Raw genomic sequence first — 16,467 nt, 5'->3', positions numbered from 1 at the left:
TTCTGCCGCTGAGGAAGAAGCAGCCTGGCACTGCAGCCCCCACACAAGCCAGCAGCCCGAGCCTATCAACTCCATACAAACTCTTCTCCCTCTCCCCGTCCTTGCACACACATCGCGACCTCTTTCAGGAGGCCCTTCTTCGGGCTTGCTCTCCTCCCTCCCTCTCCTTTCATCCACAACCCTCTCTCGGAGAGAACATCTTAAGGACGCAGTACTTTTTGCATTACTTCCCTGAAGGACATAGTACTTTTGCATTCTGTATTCTAACTTCCACCCTAAAACACCGTCCCGCAGCGGCCGCTCCTCTGGGAGAGGTGAGCGCCGGTCTCAGACCTTGGGTTATTCAAAAACCCCTCCACGTCGGGGCGGGGGGAAGTCACGGAAGCACCTGACAGCCGGTAGCCTCTCTGGCATCGGCTCGCAACAGCCAACTTCTTGAAATAACACTGTATTTTATTTTTTATGTCCTTTAAATGAAAGCCATAAATAAAGCACTTTTTAAAAATTACTTTTTTAAACTGTTCTGGGCTTTTTTAAAAATTTATTTACACAGAAGGCACTGCCAGCACTTGAAATGTAAGTATATCTTACCAGGAAGTACATGCAGACAAATGAGAAGGCAGTTTTATGAAAGCCATCAATAACATAAGGAGACTGAAGTGAATAACTTACAGGGAAGGATAAGCTACCAACCTATGTATATTTTGACTAAATACTGACCCAGAAGGCTGCAATAATTGTCTCTAAGTATGTGGAGGCTGTAAACATCATGAAGAAAGAGAATAACTAAAAAACCCTATCTATCTTTAAAGACTGAAGAAAGGGACAAGCCTCTTGGACATAAGCATGATTAAGGTGTGAAATAACAACCACAGGGAAGTAGCGAGAGCTTGATATTGGATACGGCAGTGTAGAGATGGTTAATAGGGAACAGTTTTGCAATAGCAGGATACAGGCTAGATGAGTTAGGGTTTTCTTCACTCTCACCTGTATTACTTCACTGTATTAATGTCAGTAGCAGTGCAACAGCACATTCCACAGAACATTACTGCAGCCTAATTCTGCAATTATTATTTTTTTTTTTCAAATAAAGTAGTAAATGGATCTGCTTTACCTCCTAATCTGTGACACTTTTTCAATAGGAGTTCAGTAATACCTGAAAATTTCACTAGATTGGCAGTTTTGGTAAACAAACTCATTGACGTAATTTCAAATATGCTCATTATGACATGGAAAAAAAACCCAAACAACAAAAAAACCACAACCCCTCAAAAAAATTAAAGAATTAAAGACTATTTTCATTTATGACCTGTAAATATAGCAAAACTATTGCTTTGAAAAGACACTGCTGGTACTGGCAAGCGTAGTATGTATCTCATTAGGGAATGCTGGCTAATGCAAGCATTTTAGAAATCAAAGACAAGGAAATACATGGAAAAGATACCTTCTTGATGGTTTCCAACATGGATCGTCCTCCTTGCCAGGGTTTAGAGTTCTTCCTGATGCAGGTGAGGCTGGCCATGCTGTGCCATTTCCTGTCCTCCAGCTTCTTATGAAAGGCATTTGCCAAAAGGAGGACAGTGTCATATATGTACAGGTTCGAAATCTGCAAAGACATTAAAAGGCAATTATTATTATTATTGTTGTTGTTGTTATTATTATTGTTATTATTGTTGTTATTATTATTAGTCTTCTACCAGCAGCCAGAATTTATAATTTGTTTTTCCTCATCCATAATCCTCTGGTAATTGAATTACTTACAAGGTATTAAGAGAAAACTGTGAGAGTCCTATCTTTGTCTCTGGTACAAACTACAGCTAGGGTAGGTCACGTTACAAGTGATTTGGAGCAACAAAATACACACGCGAAGTACAGGCAGCCCAATCACTGGCAAGCTCCACTTGCAGAATTTCAAGACCTACTTGTGAATGTAAACAGACTTCCTTTTACTTTTAACCAGTTGCCTGCAAATTTCAATGTTTCAGTCACCAGGTATTAGAACATCATCAAATTCTCAAGACTGTTTTGTTCTTTTGAAAAACACAAACTCTGAAAATCGAAACCAAATAATTTTATTGTGGTTTTTGTGCCTGATTTTTTGCACCCAATTCTGATCAAGGCAATTTCTGGAATGAAATACAAGCCAGTGAAATCTTTCTCAATGTGCAGTTGCATGTTGATTCTGCAATTTATAGTGTTTCCTGTCAGAGTATTTGGCAATTGCTGTTAATTCCTTACAGAACCAAATTCTTACTAGAGTAAATTTGTATATGTATCACTGTGAGCCCAGTCACACGTTTAAGGTGTGAGGAAATATGATTGGCTCAAAGGAGAGAACAGTTGAACTCAAGAAACTACTTGTGTTCCAGTTCCACTTTCCCATGTACTATTTCTATATATGTACTTTTAAATGCTCACAGTACCAAGTCAGATGTGAAAGACTGAATTCTATGCAAAAGAAAAGAAGCTGAGAATTCATGAACACTTCTGAAACAAGTAATTTACAATATAGCTGTACTTTAGTCAATTCTGTTCTCAAATGGCAGGAACATTGAAGTTACTAACACTATTGTGAAGAGAAGCCTCAGCAGAGGTTTTTGGGAAGAGAAACAATGTTCAGAAATGAGAGGAACATTTGGGAATATTATTTTCAGATAACCTATTGGTCATTTGAAGCCATGGGGCCTGAAGTTACTGGGGGAAACTCTCTTTCCGCAGCTGCACTATGAAGTGGGCTGTAGAGCATTCCTAGTGCCTGAAAAGAAATTAGCCAACAGCAATTTGCTAACTGATGCAAGGTTGTTAATTTTGTTTTTCGGGTTTTTTAGGTTTTTGTTTGGTTTTTTTTGTTTGTTTTAGTCACAGACAAGCCAAAAGGCATTTTGCTGATTTGTGGAATGTGTTGACTACTCTGTGTCATGGTTTCTCCATACAGATGGTCTGCTCAAAACCCTAAAAGAAGGCAGCAGATTATAATATGCCAACTTTGTGGAGAAGGCCCCTATTCTGCCTCTTAAAAATATCTGAAGTCTGGGAAAGTCCTGAAGCTATTAGGAGGGAGTGTATGCCAAGGAATAAGAATTATGCTGAAGATATAAGCCATTGATTGGCAAATTCACACATTACCTTATAAAAAAGGAAAAAAAAAAAAAAAAAACCTCTTCTTCCTGCCTATTTACTCCTTTCCATATAACCTTTTCTTTAATGTTTTTATTTCTCATGTAAATTCCATCTTCATGCTGGCTTTGCCAGTGTCATCCACAATCTGCTCTGTACAGTTGTCACAAGAAGGTTTTGTGACAGACTCCTTCCCTTCCTAGCACCCAGGGAAGAGGTCATATTTCTCCTTACCTTGCTAGAATGTCCTGGGGCACTTTGCCTTCTGTCAAAGGAATAAGAATTATGCTGAAAATAAAAGCCATTGATTGGCAAATTCCCACATTCCCTTATAAAAAAAAAAAAAAAAAAAAAAAAGCCTCTCTTCCTGCCTATTTACTCCTTTCCATATAACCTTTTCTTTAATGTTTTTATTTCTCATGTAAATTCCATCTTCATGCTGGCTTTGCCAGTGTCATCCACAATCTGCTCTGTACAGTTGTCACAAGAAGGTTTTGTGACAGACTCCTTCCCTTCCTAGCACCCAGGGAAGAGGTCATATTTCTCCTTACCTTGCTAGAATGTCCTGGGGCACTTTGCCTTCTGTGTTTTACTGAAGGAGACCTAATGGTCTGCTGCTTTCCCTCCTGATAAACTGCAATACTCTTACGGCCTTTACAACTCTACATTGTTAGTACTGCAAACACACAGAACTTCTGATCCTTATTTCCTTTTTTGTTTAAATGACAATGATCTTTCACTCCCTCTTTCTGGAAAATGCTTCTTTCAGTGGCTGTAACTGTTTTGATTTCAGGATTCACCCAGGAACTAATTTGTTATCCACAGATGCACAAGCCAAGCATCATTGTGCATGACAGGATTAAAAGCATGTATTGAAAATCTCAGTTCAGATTAATCAAGCATTTTTAAAATGCCTTCCGTGCTTTGTATGTATTGTGAACCTACAGAAAATTCAAAGCATTTCAGCTAAAACTGTATTTCCCAAATAAGTCAGCACCAAAGGGACATTTGTTTGCAGGGGAGAGAAGGAATTATTACTATGCTGTGAGCAAGTTTATTTTACATAAGCCTTCTCCAAAGGAAAAAAAAAAACAACCTCTAGAGAGACAATAAGGTCACTAATGAGACTAAATTAGTACATGAAGGGCTAGAGACGCCAAGTCATCATTTCCCAAACAAATGTCATTGCTTTCAAGGTAGCTTCCATACCTAATATCATGAGCATAGAAGACTTGTCACAGTTCATGAGGAAGGAGGCACTCACTAATCTAAGAGTAATAGAGCTGGGCCTCCATCAGGGCTCAGGAGTACAGAGTTCAGCAATTATTAAGCATTGTTATTCCTTCACTAATAGTTCAGCTTAACGTTTACAGAAATCAATCACTGATAATGCAATGATAAAGACACTATGATTAATTTCTGCTTCTCAAAATGACCTTTCCCTGTCACTGCCAGAAGTATGCTTCATTAGTAACTGTCCTAATGCACAGAGTAGCTCTGTACTTTCAAGTCACTTTATGCTTTTCATTCCTTTCCCACATAAATTTACTGGGACATTTAACACATTGTCTAGTAATAATTACTGACCCTTTATTTATCCCAAGTCTCTTAGGTGGCTGGACAATTACATTACCAAGCAGTATCTGACTGCACAACCTCCTGTTGATGCAATTCAAAATTCAGATATAATTTTTTTTCATGAGTGTAGAAGAAAGGTATTTCACAGATTAAATATGACAGATTAATCTGGATTAATGGTGTTCATTTTATGCATGCCTAGACTGTTGCACACAATTCTTGGACAAAAGGGTTAGGGTACCAAGTACTTCTGTGAATCTTGTTTTTAGCTTTCAGCCTCCAAAATGATACACATTTATAGAAATACACCTTTATACAATTATTGTTTCAACTAGGACAATCCCAGAGAAACAGTGAGAGATCTTCACCACAATATTTTTCAGTGTTTAATAAAGCTCTGAAAAAAATTAGTTGTTCACACAGATTTTAAGGGGAGTCATTCAGAAAAAAGTAAGTCAAGAAATCCATCCTTATGATTTCCAGAGGATATTTCTGAGTAGCCACATTTTGATAGCATTAAAAAACAAACAAACAAACAAACAAAACCAAACAAAAAAACCACCAAATCCCTGGAAATTTCATTTTATAAACTGCTCCAGCTCCCCACTGGAGTAGAAGTTCATTTATAATATTGTTGAGGAGAACAAAGCCACAGCGAATAAACCCCTAGAGCTACTAAAAGGTCTGTGCATCATACAAAGACACAGTGGAAACTGTGTCAGAGGTTTTTTTCCTTTCATGTTTTAGTATTGTCTCACTCAGCTACTAATGAAGTGCAGCCATCTTGGGGAAAGCACGAAAAAAGCAACTCAACTGTGCAGAACAGTTAAACCAGTCAAGTTTCCATCATTCCTTTCAATCAAAACCTTATGAAAGCTTTCAATAGGAGTATTACAGCTCTGAAAGCTGGAATCAATACTCAAAGACCGATCAAGCAGCAGAGGTTAAGGTATAAGGTCAAATTTAACACATTAAATACATTTTGCCAATTTATAGAACAAATTTTGATTTCTAGAACTTTTCTTCCCTAGACTCAGTTCAGTGTTGAAGTGAAAATGAAATGAAAGTTGAAGAGAAGAATAAATGAAAATGTGAAGCCTCTCATTGATAAGTGATTCTTGTTTTCCACCTTACTGCAGTTTATAACTTTGTTCATGTAAACTGTTTTTTGCCATCTGTAGTGGCTGTACACAATTACACCCTCAGTTCTCACATGTTATCCACAGACTACCAAAGCTCCCCTTAGGACCATGATGCCAAAACAGAATGACCCAACCTAAAGAATTTTCACAGTTCTTAAATAGCCTCCAGAGATATCCCATACATGAGAAAGAAAATTCTCAATGAGATAACAAAAAAAAAATTTACTAGAGCAACAAAACAACTATCCCACTGCCTGGAGATCACATGGCTTTTTTTGACTTTTTTTCTCAATTACTGTGGAGCAGGCGAGTTGGTATTGACCGCCCACCCCCCACCCAAATATTTTCTTGCCATTTTATGAGCCATTAAACTACACATCACATCAGAGAGGTTATGAAAAATAAACATTAAGGTATACTAAGCCTCTGAGGAAAGAGCCTTGAGTATATCTAAAGGCAGTCCCCAGGTAAGAATAGACTGTTACTTCAACTACCTCCATGCTCTGGGAGAAAGGGTCCTTCGGATCACACAGTGATGAAGATATCCTGTGATTGCCACGGAAACATCGCTGACTTATGTTTTGGGGCACTGGAAACGTCTGTCGAATAATTGTTAACCTTCCAATTGACCTTCTCACCAGTTCCTGCACATCCACATCATTTATTTCCTGGAAGATAAGGCAAGGGAAGTATATGCATAAAAGTTAAAAGTACAGAAAATGTTACCACCAGCCTATAAAGAAAAAATTAACTGAGAGGACCAAGAAGTGTGTGATTGCTGCGCAGCTAGTGTTGAGCTTTGCCATGGCCTCAAAAAGAATATTTGCATGCTCATTAAAACAACTGACATACAACCCACATAATAATTGCAGAAGTTTAAAATATACTATGCCCAAACCTCTCCAAATCTTTGTAGATGTAACTGGGGCTTAGTTGTTTAACAGAATCATAGAACTATTCAGGTTGGAAAAGACATTTTTGGGTTTCCTCCCTCTCCTTTTGACTTTGATCTTTTACTTAAATGTGTTTCACAGTATCCTTGGCAGATGATGTGTGAAGCAGTAGGAAGTCATAGCATTGTGTATTCTGAGGGTATTATTACTTAGGAGCTGTGAAGGTACAATTTTTTAGGCCTGAAGTGTTTATTTCCTTGAAACAGAGTATCAATAACATATAAACAATGTGCAAGTTATAAAACATCATTTACCAAAATGGCAAAGAAGATGCATTAGAGTACTTTAGGTGTGTATGATCTTGCTTATAGCAAGACCTAATTTAAAATCAACTTTTTACTCCATAGGGTACCAATTATGGCTTGCAGCTGAACACTCAGCTCTGTGGACACACACAGAAAAAGATAACTAAGTAAATACATCAATATGTGAAACAGTACTCTTAAAATATTAACTTAAGGCAGGTCAGGGAAACCAGAAAAACACTTCTTTACATATTATAAACTCCTGCACCTTGTGACCACTGTATTTTACACCATGGAAAGATGAGGCCCCTGGGAAATAGGGAGTGAGAGGAGTGTGGGCTTACAAGCAACAGCAACTGACTCCAAACTTCACATAAGAACTTGAGCTTTAGTTAAACATGGGCTTTTTCTGATGAGTCAAATAGAGTCAGAGCTCGTAGCTTTCAAGGCAATTGTCTGTATTTTTCTGTAAAGTAGGAGAATGTATCTGCAACGTTTCTCAATCTTTTAAAACTAGAATCTATTTTTCATCATGCTGAACTGTTTTCCTAATCTGTCTTAATTACAAAGGCTGATGCACCAAACTTTCTAGACATTTAAATTTGTGGATACCCTTCCAGAAAACAGTGTGCTTGTCAGGCTCCTATTAGTAGCCTGCATTTAATATACCCCTGCATACAGCCATAGTTTATTAAATATTTCTGATTCTCATTTGTAAATGTAGAACTTTTGATGTTTTTGAAGGATACTGCACATCTGCAGTGTTACACTTGTAACTAAATGCCATAATATTTTTTTCTTTCCTCTGCTTCCTTACCTATACCCATAACTAAGAACTTAGGAGACACGAGGAGATAGATTTTAGCTCAATTTGCAGCATCTTTATCATGAAAAGGAGGCCAAGCTTTCTGAAAAAGCAGCTCTTTCGATGTTAAGACAACTATCCTGGTAATTTTGGCTCTTTGAGGGTTTTTTGTTCAGTTAACATAATTTAATTATTTTGAAGTGACTTCTTTGGACATACTAATACATGGACATTAATACATGGTATTTATTTTCCTTTAAATTTTGGAAGAAAAATACATGAGATGGAAATTTTAACTTCTACTCTCTTGACTATGGTAAAAGTATTTTATTGTTCACAAATTGCCATAGTTTCTGAATTCATCTGTTATTAATGTTCTTTACGAAATATAGATTTTTTTTTCTGCAAACAAAAATAACACAAGGCATCAGCTGTGTCCAGTGCAATATTTTGCATTTCTGCTCGATTAATTCTTAATGTACCATAGATAATGGTTTCTCTCAGCTTAAGACACTGTCTTTTCATTTATTCTGTATCATTTGACTAAGTGCAAGTTAAAAAAAAAATAAAAATGCTGTTTTAGCAAAATGCTTTTTTTTTTATTAGAATATTTTCAATACAATCAGAAAGGAGAGCTCAAGAAAGTTTTTATTTTAAACTATATCCTTTCTCAGAGGTTTTTAAAAAATTTTGCCTGGTTTCATAATCCTCTGTGCCCAAACTGTAAGAGCAAGACTATTAGGCTTGTTCTAATAATCATGTAAAAATTGATAAATGCACAGCCACATAATATTGCTAATACTTTGAGACAGATTTTGATTTTCAGATGCTCAAATTTTTATCTTTTCTGCCTCAAAAGTGATTTTTTCCTTTATTTAGTATTTTTATAGGGTTCTCACTTTAATCTTTAGGTTACTACCTCATATATTCATGCTTGGGAACTAATAACAGAATCGAAACACCAAAGACTGTATCTAATAGCATCACAGAACAGTTTGTGTTGAAAGGAACCTTAGACATCATCTGGTTCCAACCCCTCTGCCATGAGAAAGGACACCTCCCACTAGAACATTTTTGTGTGGTTACTAGGGAGGGATATACATCAATAGATTAACAACAGCTATTATTTTAAATGTTGTGAATTCCACCAATTATATAATAAATTCAGATTTTTCTGTTAACAGCAATGCCATGCAAAGCCATATTCAACTTTAGTCATCTGCTAAATATTTCTTTGTAATTTTTTTTTTTTTAATGCTTGGCACTGACTGTGTGACAAGCCTTTTATATAGTGAGTCTCAAATATCATCCCTCATTCTTGAATTTTGGATCTGACTTAAGAAAACTATATAAAGTAACTATTGTATGAGAGGAAACAATTTGCATTTGCACTTCAAAGGATACAGTATAATGATATAAGGATGGCAGATGATCTGTTATACAAGCACCAAATGTAAAAAAAATTACAAAGTTGGCCAAGTTGAACTGAGTTGACACCTGTATAAATTTAGGCTATGTTATGTGAGGTTTGTTTTTTTTAAAATGAAAGTTCAATATATAGTTCTAAACTTCCAACCAAAGTTGTTGGTCTGAACTTGAGAGGAGGCTGTCCTATTTCCAATGGAACAAGGATAAAAGTAAATGTACATTTCATTGGAGTAGACAAATAATTAAAGAAATAAATGCTATTTTAAATTAATAGCCTTCCACAGATGAATTAGGAAAAGGGAACTGAAGAGGATCACCTCAACAAATTAGGTGGAGACTCCAGTGGGAAGCAAGACTATATACTGGTTACCTAATATCCATTGTTCGGCTTTGTCTCATTTTAAGATAAGCAACTTAGGTAGAGACTTGCTATTCACTACAGAGCAAGTGCAATAGTACTGAGAGAGACACAAAGGGAAACTATTTATTCACATGTCCCTGTAATAAGCATCAAACAAAGGCAGTAATACCTTTTCTTATGGAAGTAACTTGGGCCAATAAAATTATTCCACTATTTATCTTATCCTAGACATGCCCTATTTTCTGATGTGTGCCATGTCTTCATCACATCCTTCATGACACTCAGGAGAGTGCTTCTTCCTCCTCCAAAAGTCAGGAGTAGTGAGCAGGGGGTAGAGCAGGAAAGGGTGGCCACTGCACAACACCTTGAGGCCTCTGGGCTTCCACTGCCCATGTCACTGTAAGTCTGTGCTATGGCCTTCCTGAATTTCTCAGAACATCCAAAGACCAGTAGTTGAAGGGAAGGCATAAAAAGATGAAGCTCCAAGATAAGTAAAGGGAGATCTTGAACTGCATAGTCATTTGCTCCATTGTATCTCCTTTAGATTTCTTAGGTTCCAAGGAGCACGATGAAAAAGAGAAAATTGATAAAACAAGGAGAAATTGGTTTTTAGATTTCACAGAGAAAAAAAAATCTTAGATTTTACAGAAAGCAGGGCTATGTCAGTTGGTCCATTGGCTGTCACTTGTCTGAAAAGAAGAGCTGGTAGCTTGGTCACTGACCTGTACCAAAGAAGGTGGCATTTCACACCTGACCTGCCTTCACCACTGGCAGATGTAAGGGTTCAAATGAACCACTAATGCTACTATTAATCAGTTATCTACATTAGAATGTGAGCTCCTGGACCTGAGCTGTGCTGTTAGTTCTTGATCTAGCTGCTTGATCTTAAAACATAGTCATGTTCCACAGTCTTTTTCATGGTAGAATGTTTTGGGCTGAAACAAGCTGAAGGCATTAGCCAAGGACCAACTCTCTCCTACAAAAAACATGTTAGTCTGAAAGCAGCCTTTGAATACAACTTTGTCCCCCTATTCTCTCTGCTGCTATGATGAACAAACCTGCCGGATCTTTTCCCAGGACTGTTCTTTAAAATAACTAGGGTTGGTTTTTTTGAGGGTTTTTGTTTGTTTCTGTAGTTTGTTTTGTGTGTGTTTTCTTTTTTTTTTTTTTTTGGTGGCTGTTTTTTTGTTTCTTTGTGTTTTTTTTCTCTATTCTTTCCTCAAAGGAGTTTTTCCAGACGTTTTCGTCTCTGGTAATCCTTCTACTAACTTTTGCCCTCAATTTATTCATGGGTAATTTGAACTCATTTGGTTTTGTGCCAACCTTGTCTTCTAGCCCTTGACAAAGATGCATTTATTCACACTCTGTGTGCGTTTATAAACAGAGAGCAGATCCTCTTTCAGTCTTTGTTTCCATAAGCTAAAGAAGCCAGCCTTTTCAGTCTCTTCACACACAAATCAGCTTTTCTGTGCACCCATTCCATTCTGATTTTAATAGAGTTGGTCATAATTGCACACATTATTGCAGATTAAATCCAACTAATCCTTTGTACAGTAGCATTAATATTTTCACTTCCTGTATAGTAACTGTAGGCAGCAGAGAAAGTGTTTTGGGCTGTCCTTGAGTAAACAACAGTAATAGAGAACTGGTGATAGCCTTAGGCATAGCAAGATGACCCTGAACGTTTTAACAAAGGAAAATGCTTCAGAGAGACAGGATTTAAAATAAAAAAGGACATCTCTTTCATTTAAAAGACTGAAAGAAAAGTGATGAAAATCACGCAAATGCCCCTTCTTCAGTTCTACTAAATCAAATCTAAGCTTACTGTATACTTGTGATTTAAGGGTCATAGAAGAAAAATATTTTTTCTATCCTGGGCTTTTTGAGATTATATTTACTACTGTGCAGAGAAAAAAAAGCAAATGGAGACAGACAGAGAGAGGGACAGAGAGTGTGATAATTCTATTCTCACATTTTGTTAAGGCATATTTGATCATTACTGCTTTCAAATATATGACTCCTGGAAATTTTAAAAAAAGAATTGCACCATCTGCTTTGAGGCCCCAAAGAAATAGAAACATTTATTTTGAGAATGTTTCCTCAGCTGACTGCACTGATCAGAAGAGATGTGTATTATTTGCAAAGGACTAATACGATGTTATGATTTAGCAAATTGTGAATCCTTTCATTTTATGAGAATAACCCCCTCCTCCTCCACATAAATTTCCATTATGATACATAGTCTTCAAGCATATTTGGTAGATTAAATAAAATAGCAACTAATGGCACAATAAAATTAAGGAACTCTTTCCACGCATTATGCCACTTAAAGCAAGCAATTAAAATAGCAGATGTTACCTCACAAAGCCTAAACAGATTCCTGATCACAAAACTTTAGGTGGTACTTCCTTTTCTATTACTGTACTTGCCAAGTGTGTTGTGTACCCTGGGCTCGGGGATGGAAGAGGAAAGAGAATTCCAGATTATTTTGGTATCTCAATGTAAGGAATTATTTGAATCATATGTGGACTTTTCAAAACAATGCATGATCACTATAAAAGATCATAGAATTTTGGATTAGGGGACCAGAAAAGCAGTGTTATGGTTACTTTGTTGTCAGTGTGATTTTGTCAATACAAGCCCACAAACAAAGATGTCTAAGTTGTCACAAAAGCTTCACGTAAACAACAAAATGAGTAGAGGTCTGAGAGAATTTCAGAGTCATGTGGAAGTACTGTGGTCATCAAGAGCTAATGGACAACCATATGCAATGGACTTGGATGTGAACATATTTTATGTACCAGACAGTAAGGGGCCTGTAAATCACATTTCAAAATCTTCCACTGCCAAAGTGGAGGCATTGCAATTTCATCACTGAACTGGCAAAATGTCACAAAAAAAAAATGCTATGCAACATTCATCATTCAGCAAATATTTAAATTTCTGTTGTAATTTGAACATAGTGATAAGGAAAATATGGCAAAAAAAAATTCTTTCCATGTGATTTATCTACAAATCTTATTTATTGCTAATCTGATTTTTGTGTCCACAAAATATTAAGATTATTAGCATTTTGAAAGAAGCAGAGCTTGAAATTATGGAAGTCGGAATATGGATTTAGGATCAGAAGCAGATAAACTGAGACAGCATTAAACATATTCACCTTCTTTAAAACCAGCAGCAGGAACTACTGGATGAGATACAGAGATTTTAATGAGTATGGTTTACAGCTCAATTTGTCAGAATGAACTTAATTGCAGCTTTCACCCATTTCACGCACAAGACTATAAAACTAAGAAGGGACAATGTATGTTTCTCTGTGTACATCATTCAGCTCTGCAAGCTGTTGGGACCACAGCCCAGAGAAAGAGTTTTGAAGTGGAGAAGGCAGCTGAGTGGTAACCACTTCAATCACTCTGCCATTTAATTTGCTGCAATATGCCAATAACAATGCTCAGAAGGCAGATTTTTTTTTTTTCCACAGAGACACTAATTTCTGAATAAAAAGCAAAGAGAAAGCATGTAAACTAGGATTGGATCCTCAGTTTTACTTTGTTTTTTAAGGGTGGCGAAGCTGACACAGCTAAAAGCAGGCAGCTTCTTTTCAACTTTCCAATTCAAATAACATTTAAATGAAAAACCTGTGGCAGTGTTTTAAACTTGAACAGCAGGCTGGTTTCTGGGCTCTGTAAGAAATGGTTGTCTTATCTATTGATATGGAGGTTAATGATGGACTGCTATGTATTTAGGTAAAGCTCTTTTTAAAATAATAAGTGTTAACATTGAAGAGTAGACATGAACAATCAACTTCAATATTCCACTCACTACAAATGAATTCTAGTTTAATCTGTCAGGAAAAACAAAACATGTATGTTATTCCCATGACCATCTGTTGCTTCAACTTGGGTTCTCAACCAGTTACACCCCATTCAGTGGTGGAAAACACACTCATTAATGGTCAGGGGCAATGCAGAGCCCCAACCAATAATATCTGCTGGACCTGAGTTGTCTTCACAGCACTTTCAGAGGCATAATTTTACCCAGGAAAAACTGTCTAAAAACTCAGTGGTTTGAATGAGCAAGCTTAAGTACAATCCCACTGCAACATCGTCTTGATAAAAAATGCTTTGAATTAAACTACCTCACTATTAGTACGTGGTACTAATGAAAATCTAGTAATTCAGTATGAAAACAGAAGTGCACAGTAAATCCAGAGAGTAGACCTGGAATTTGCAAGCAATATCTCCAAGCAGTAATTTATCCTGAGAATATACAGGAGTAGCACGATCTGCATGTTAAGGGAGAGGTATGTTCCCAGGAAATTCTAAATTCCTTTTCATAATACTAAAGAAAAATCTGAATGTTGTCAAATCTAAGAACAACTACATTGTTCAATGGTCTATATGCAAAGCTACTTCACATGCTGACTTGTCATATTTCAGCTGACAAGCATTCATGGAACAACCTGTTTCTCAGTTTAGAAACAGGATCTCAGTTTAACTTAGTTCTTTTTTTCCTTCATTAACATTGATATGTGACCTGATCCAGAAGTTTGGGTAGCCTCCATAACTGAATTCTAGGGGAATTCTTAAAGTAAAGAGAAATATGGGATTTTGATATTATTTTTTATTATTAAGAAAAAACATTAAAATATAAATAAAACACAAGCACTCTACTATGAAAGATTACATATGAGAAAACCCCAAACCTAAAAAAGATCCTCCAAAACCAGTCAAGTCAAATGTGAAATATCTAGGTACTCAGAATGAAAGGGGTTTTTTTCATTCAAATTCCTTCTATTTAAAATAGGCAAGACAAACTAGCAAAGTCCAAGAACTTGTCATTCTATTTTTATCCACCAAAATTCACTCCCTAAGCATGCCTGACCTTTGTCAGAACTACTGCTTCCTGTTGGCAAAGTCAAGATCAGCATGAATATTGTCAGTAAGCCTGAAAACAGGATTCATGGTTCACAACAATGTTCATTTGACAGTTACCTCATTTATAATGATCCAGTGGCAGTCAAAAGCAACCAAATTAGTTTCCACGACCTGAAATAGAGAAGAAACCAGCCATCAGTCAGCTTGCTTGTGAAATCAAGAAAAAAAAATATAATTAAATGGATGCTCTCTGCAAATGACAAAACCCAAAGTACGTGCTCTCAAAGACCTTTGTTATTCAACAGAGGACAGAGAACCTTTAGCAAAATTCTGCAGAAGCATTTGTGTTATTCTTTGACTTGCTAATTAAACTTGGAAAATACTTTTCATTGGTGGTACCACAGAAAAGAATATGTTTCAGTTGACTGAGAAGAAAATAAAATCGTTTTTGCCTTAATACTGTGTGTTGAGAGCAACAGAGAGGAAGGCAGAAAATGAATATCAAGTAACTCTTGTCGGATTTCTATAGCTCCTGCCTCTAAGGCTTTTCCAGTGTACACCTACCCTGGAAGCCTCTGAATTAAAAGAGCAGAAACAACCACAAACAAAAAAACCCACATGACAAATGCTAGGGTTCACAGAAATGCAAAGAGCAGGGACAAAAGGCTTATCTTGAGAAAGAGGACTGTCACAGAGATGATGAATGATAACCTGTCCCAGGCTCCACACACAGAGGACTTCTAATCTTCCTCCCACACATCTTCTTTCCTTTGCTGAAATTTTTTCCAAGAGCTCCTTTCATGCTGGACTGAAAATGTGTTTCCTAACTCCTCTTTCACTCAGCCCTACTCTTTCCTTTCTTGAATCGACAACACTTTTGTGGTGAGTCATGTTTGATTCACCTACACATTGTAAACAGTAAAAAGAACATATTTGGTCTGCTTTCATTAGCTCGGACAGAAACAACCAACACAGAGAGGCGTGAAAGAAACTACCGAAAAGCTAGACACCTTTACATGTTTTTTTTCTAAATTAAATTGAATTAGCACTGACACTGAAATAATTTTAAAACCAAATTAATCCAATTTCATTTGTAGAATCACTATGTCCATCTTGATTCACAATTCAAAACCACTAGCTACTTAAAACCACATTGAATCCCAGAGAAAAACTAAGACCAAAATTAAAACAAGGCTTGAAATTTACTATATTTTAACATTCAAGTAGATTCTTAGTGCTGGGCTGTTATTACTTGGACCACTGCACAGCAGCCCTTCTTGGCTTTTAACAATGACCAACACAAATAACGGTTGCCAAAGGATGATATTTTAAAAACCCCAGCACATCTGACATATCTTCTGGTTTCTTGTCAGGTTTCTGGCAACACTGTCACCCCTAAGTATTGGCTCCAGGATGTCCTGCTGGGAACATCTTCTCTGCCCTAACTACTCTGCTCACGATGAGGCCAGAGGGATGTTCTTGGAGTCAAGGCTTCCAGTGGTGTTAAGGGAATTACAATGATAATTAAGTTCCACAAAAGGCTTCTAGGCTTTTTCTCTGCTACAAAATAGCAGTCAACTGAACCTTCACAATGAAGGAATCCACAAAATGAAAACTACATTTTCTGTTCAGTTTTTAATAACACAGTAAAAGTGGAGTTGATCACTTTTTTGAGTGCCTGAAGCTTCAGCTAATCAGATTTTAATGCACTTTATCTTCCATTAAAACTTTGGTTCCAGTTAATTTAGTTTCTTTAGAAATATATGTTCTGTGTATCTACTTTGCCCAGACTGTTACAGTTTGATTTGATAAGTCCTTTTCAACAGAATATGGTTCTAAGAGGCTTCTGGAAGAGGCTTACTGGTCTCACCAGACACTCTTATAATTTTAAACAGCTTAGGCTACCTGTCACAGATGTATTCACAACTTGTAAATAATAACATGAAACTTCTCAGCAG

At 36.7% G+C, this 16,467-nt stretch overlaps 1 protein-coding gene across 2 annotated transcripts in view; it reads right to left on the bottom strand.

The window, feature by feature from the left end:
* GRID2 (glutamate receptor, ionotropic, delta 2) overlaps nt 1–16,467 on the bottom strand; it is a 716,811-nt gene that overhangs the window by 206,289 nt on the left and 494,055 nt on the right. For both annotated transcript variants that reach the window (XM_010001338.1, XM_010001346.1), the window contains 3 exons: nt 14,627–14,680; nt 6,332–6,505; nt 1,445–1,606 (listed from right to left, as the gene is read on the bottom strand). In XM_010001338.1, coding sequence (XP_009999640.1) covers nt 1,445–1,606; nt 6,332–6,505; nt 14,627–14,680 — 390 coding nt within the window. The remainder of the gene's footprint in view (nt 1–1,444; nt 1,607–6,331; nt 6,506–14,626; nt 14,681–16,467) is intronic.

The sequence above is a fragment of the Chaetura pelagica genome, unplaced genomic scaffold (assembly GCF_000747805.2).
Source record: "Chaetura pelagica isolate M959 unplaced genomic scaffold, ChaPel_1.0 scaffold220, whole genome shotgun sequence".
Lineage (NCBI taxonomy): Eukaryota > Metazoa > Chordata > Aves > Apodiformes > Apodidae > Chaetura > Chaetura pelagica.
This window is presented reverse-complemented; position numbering and strand designations above follow the sequence as displayed.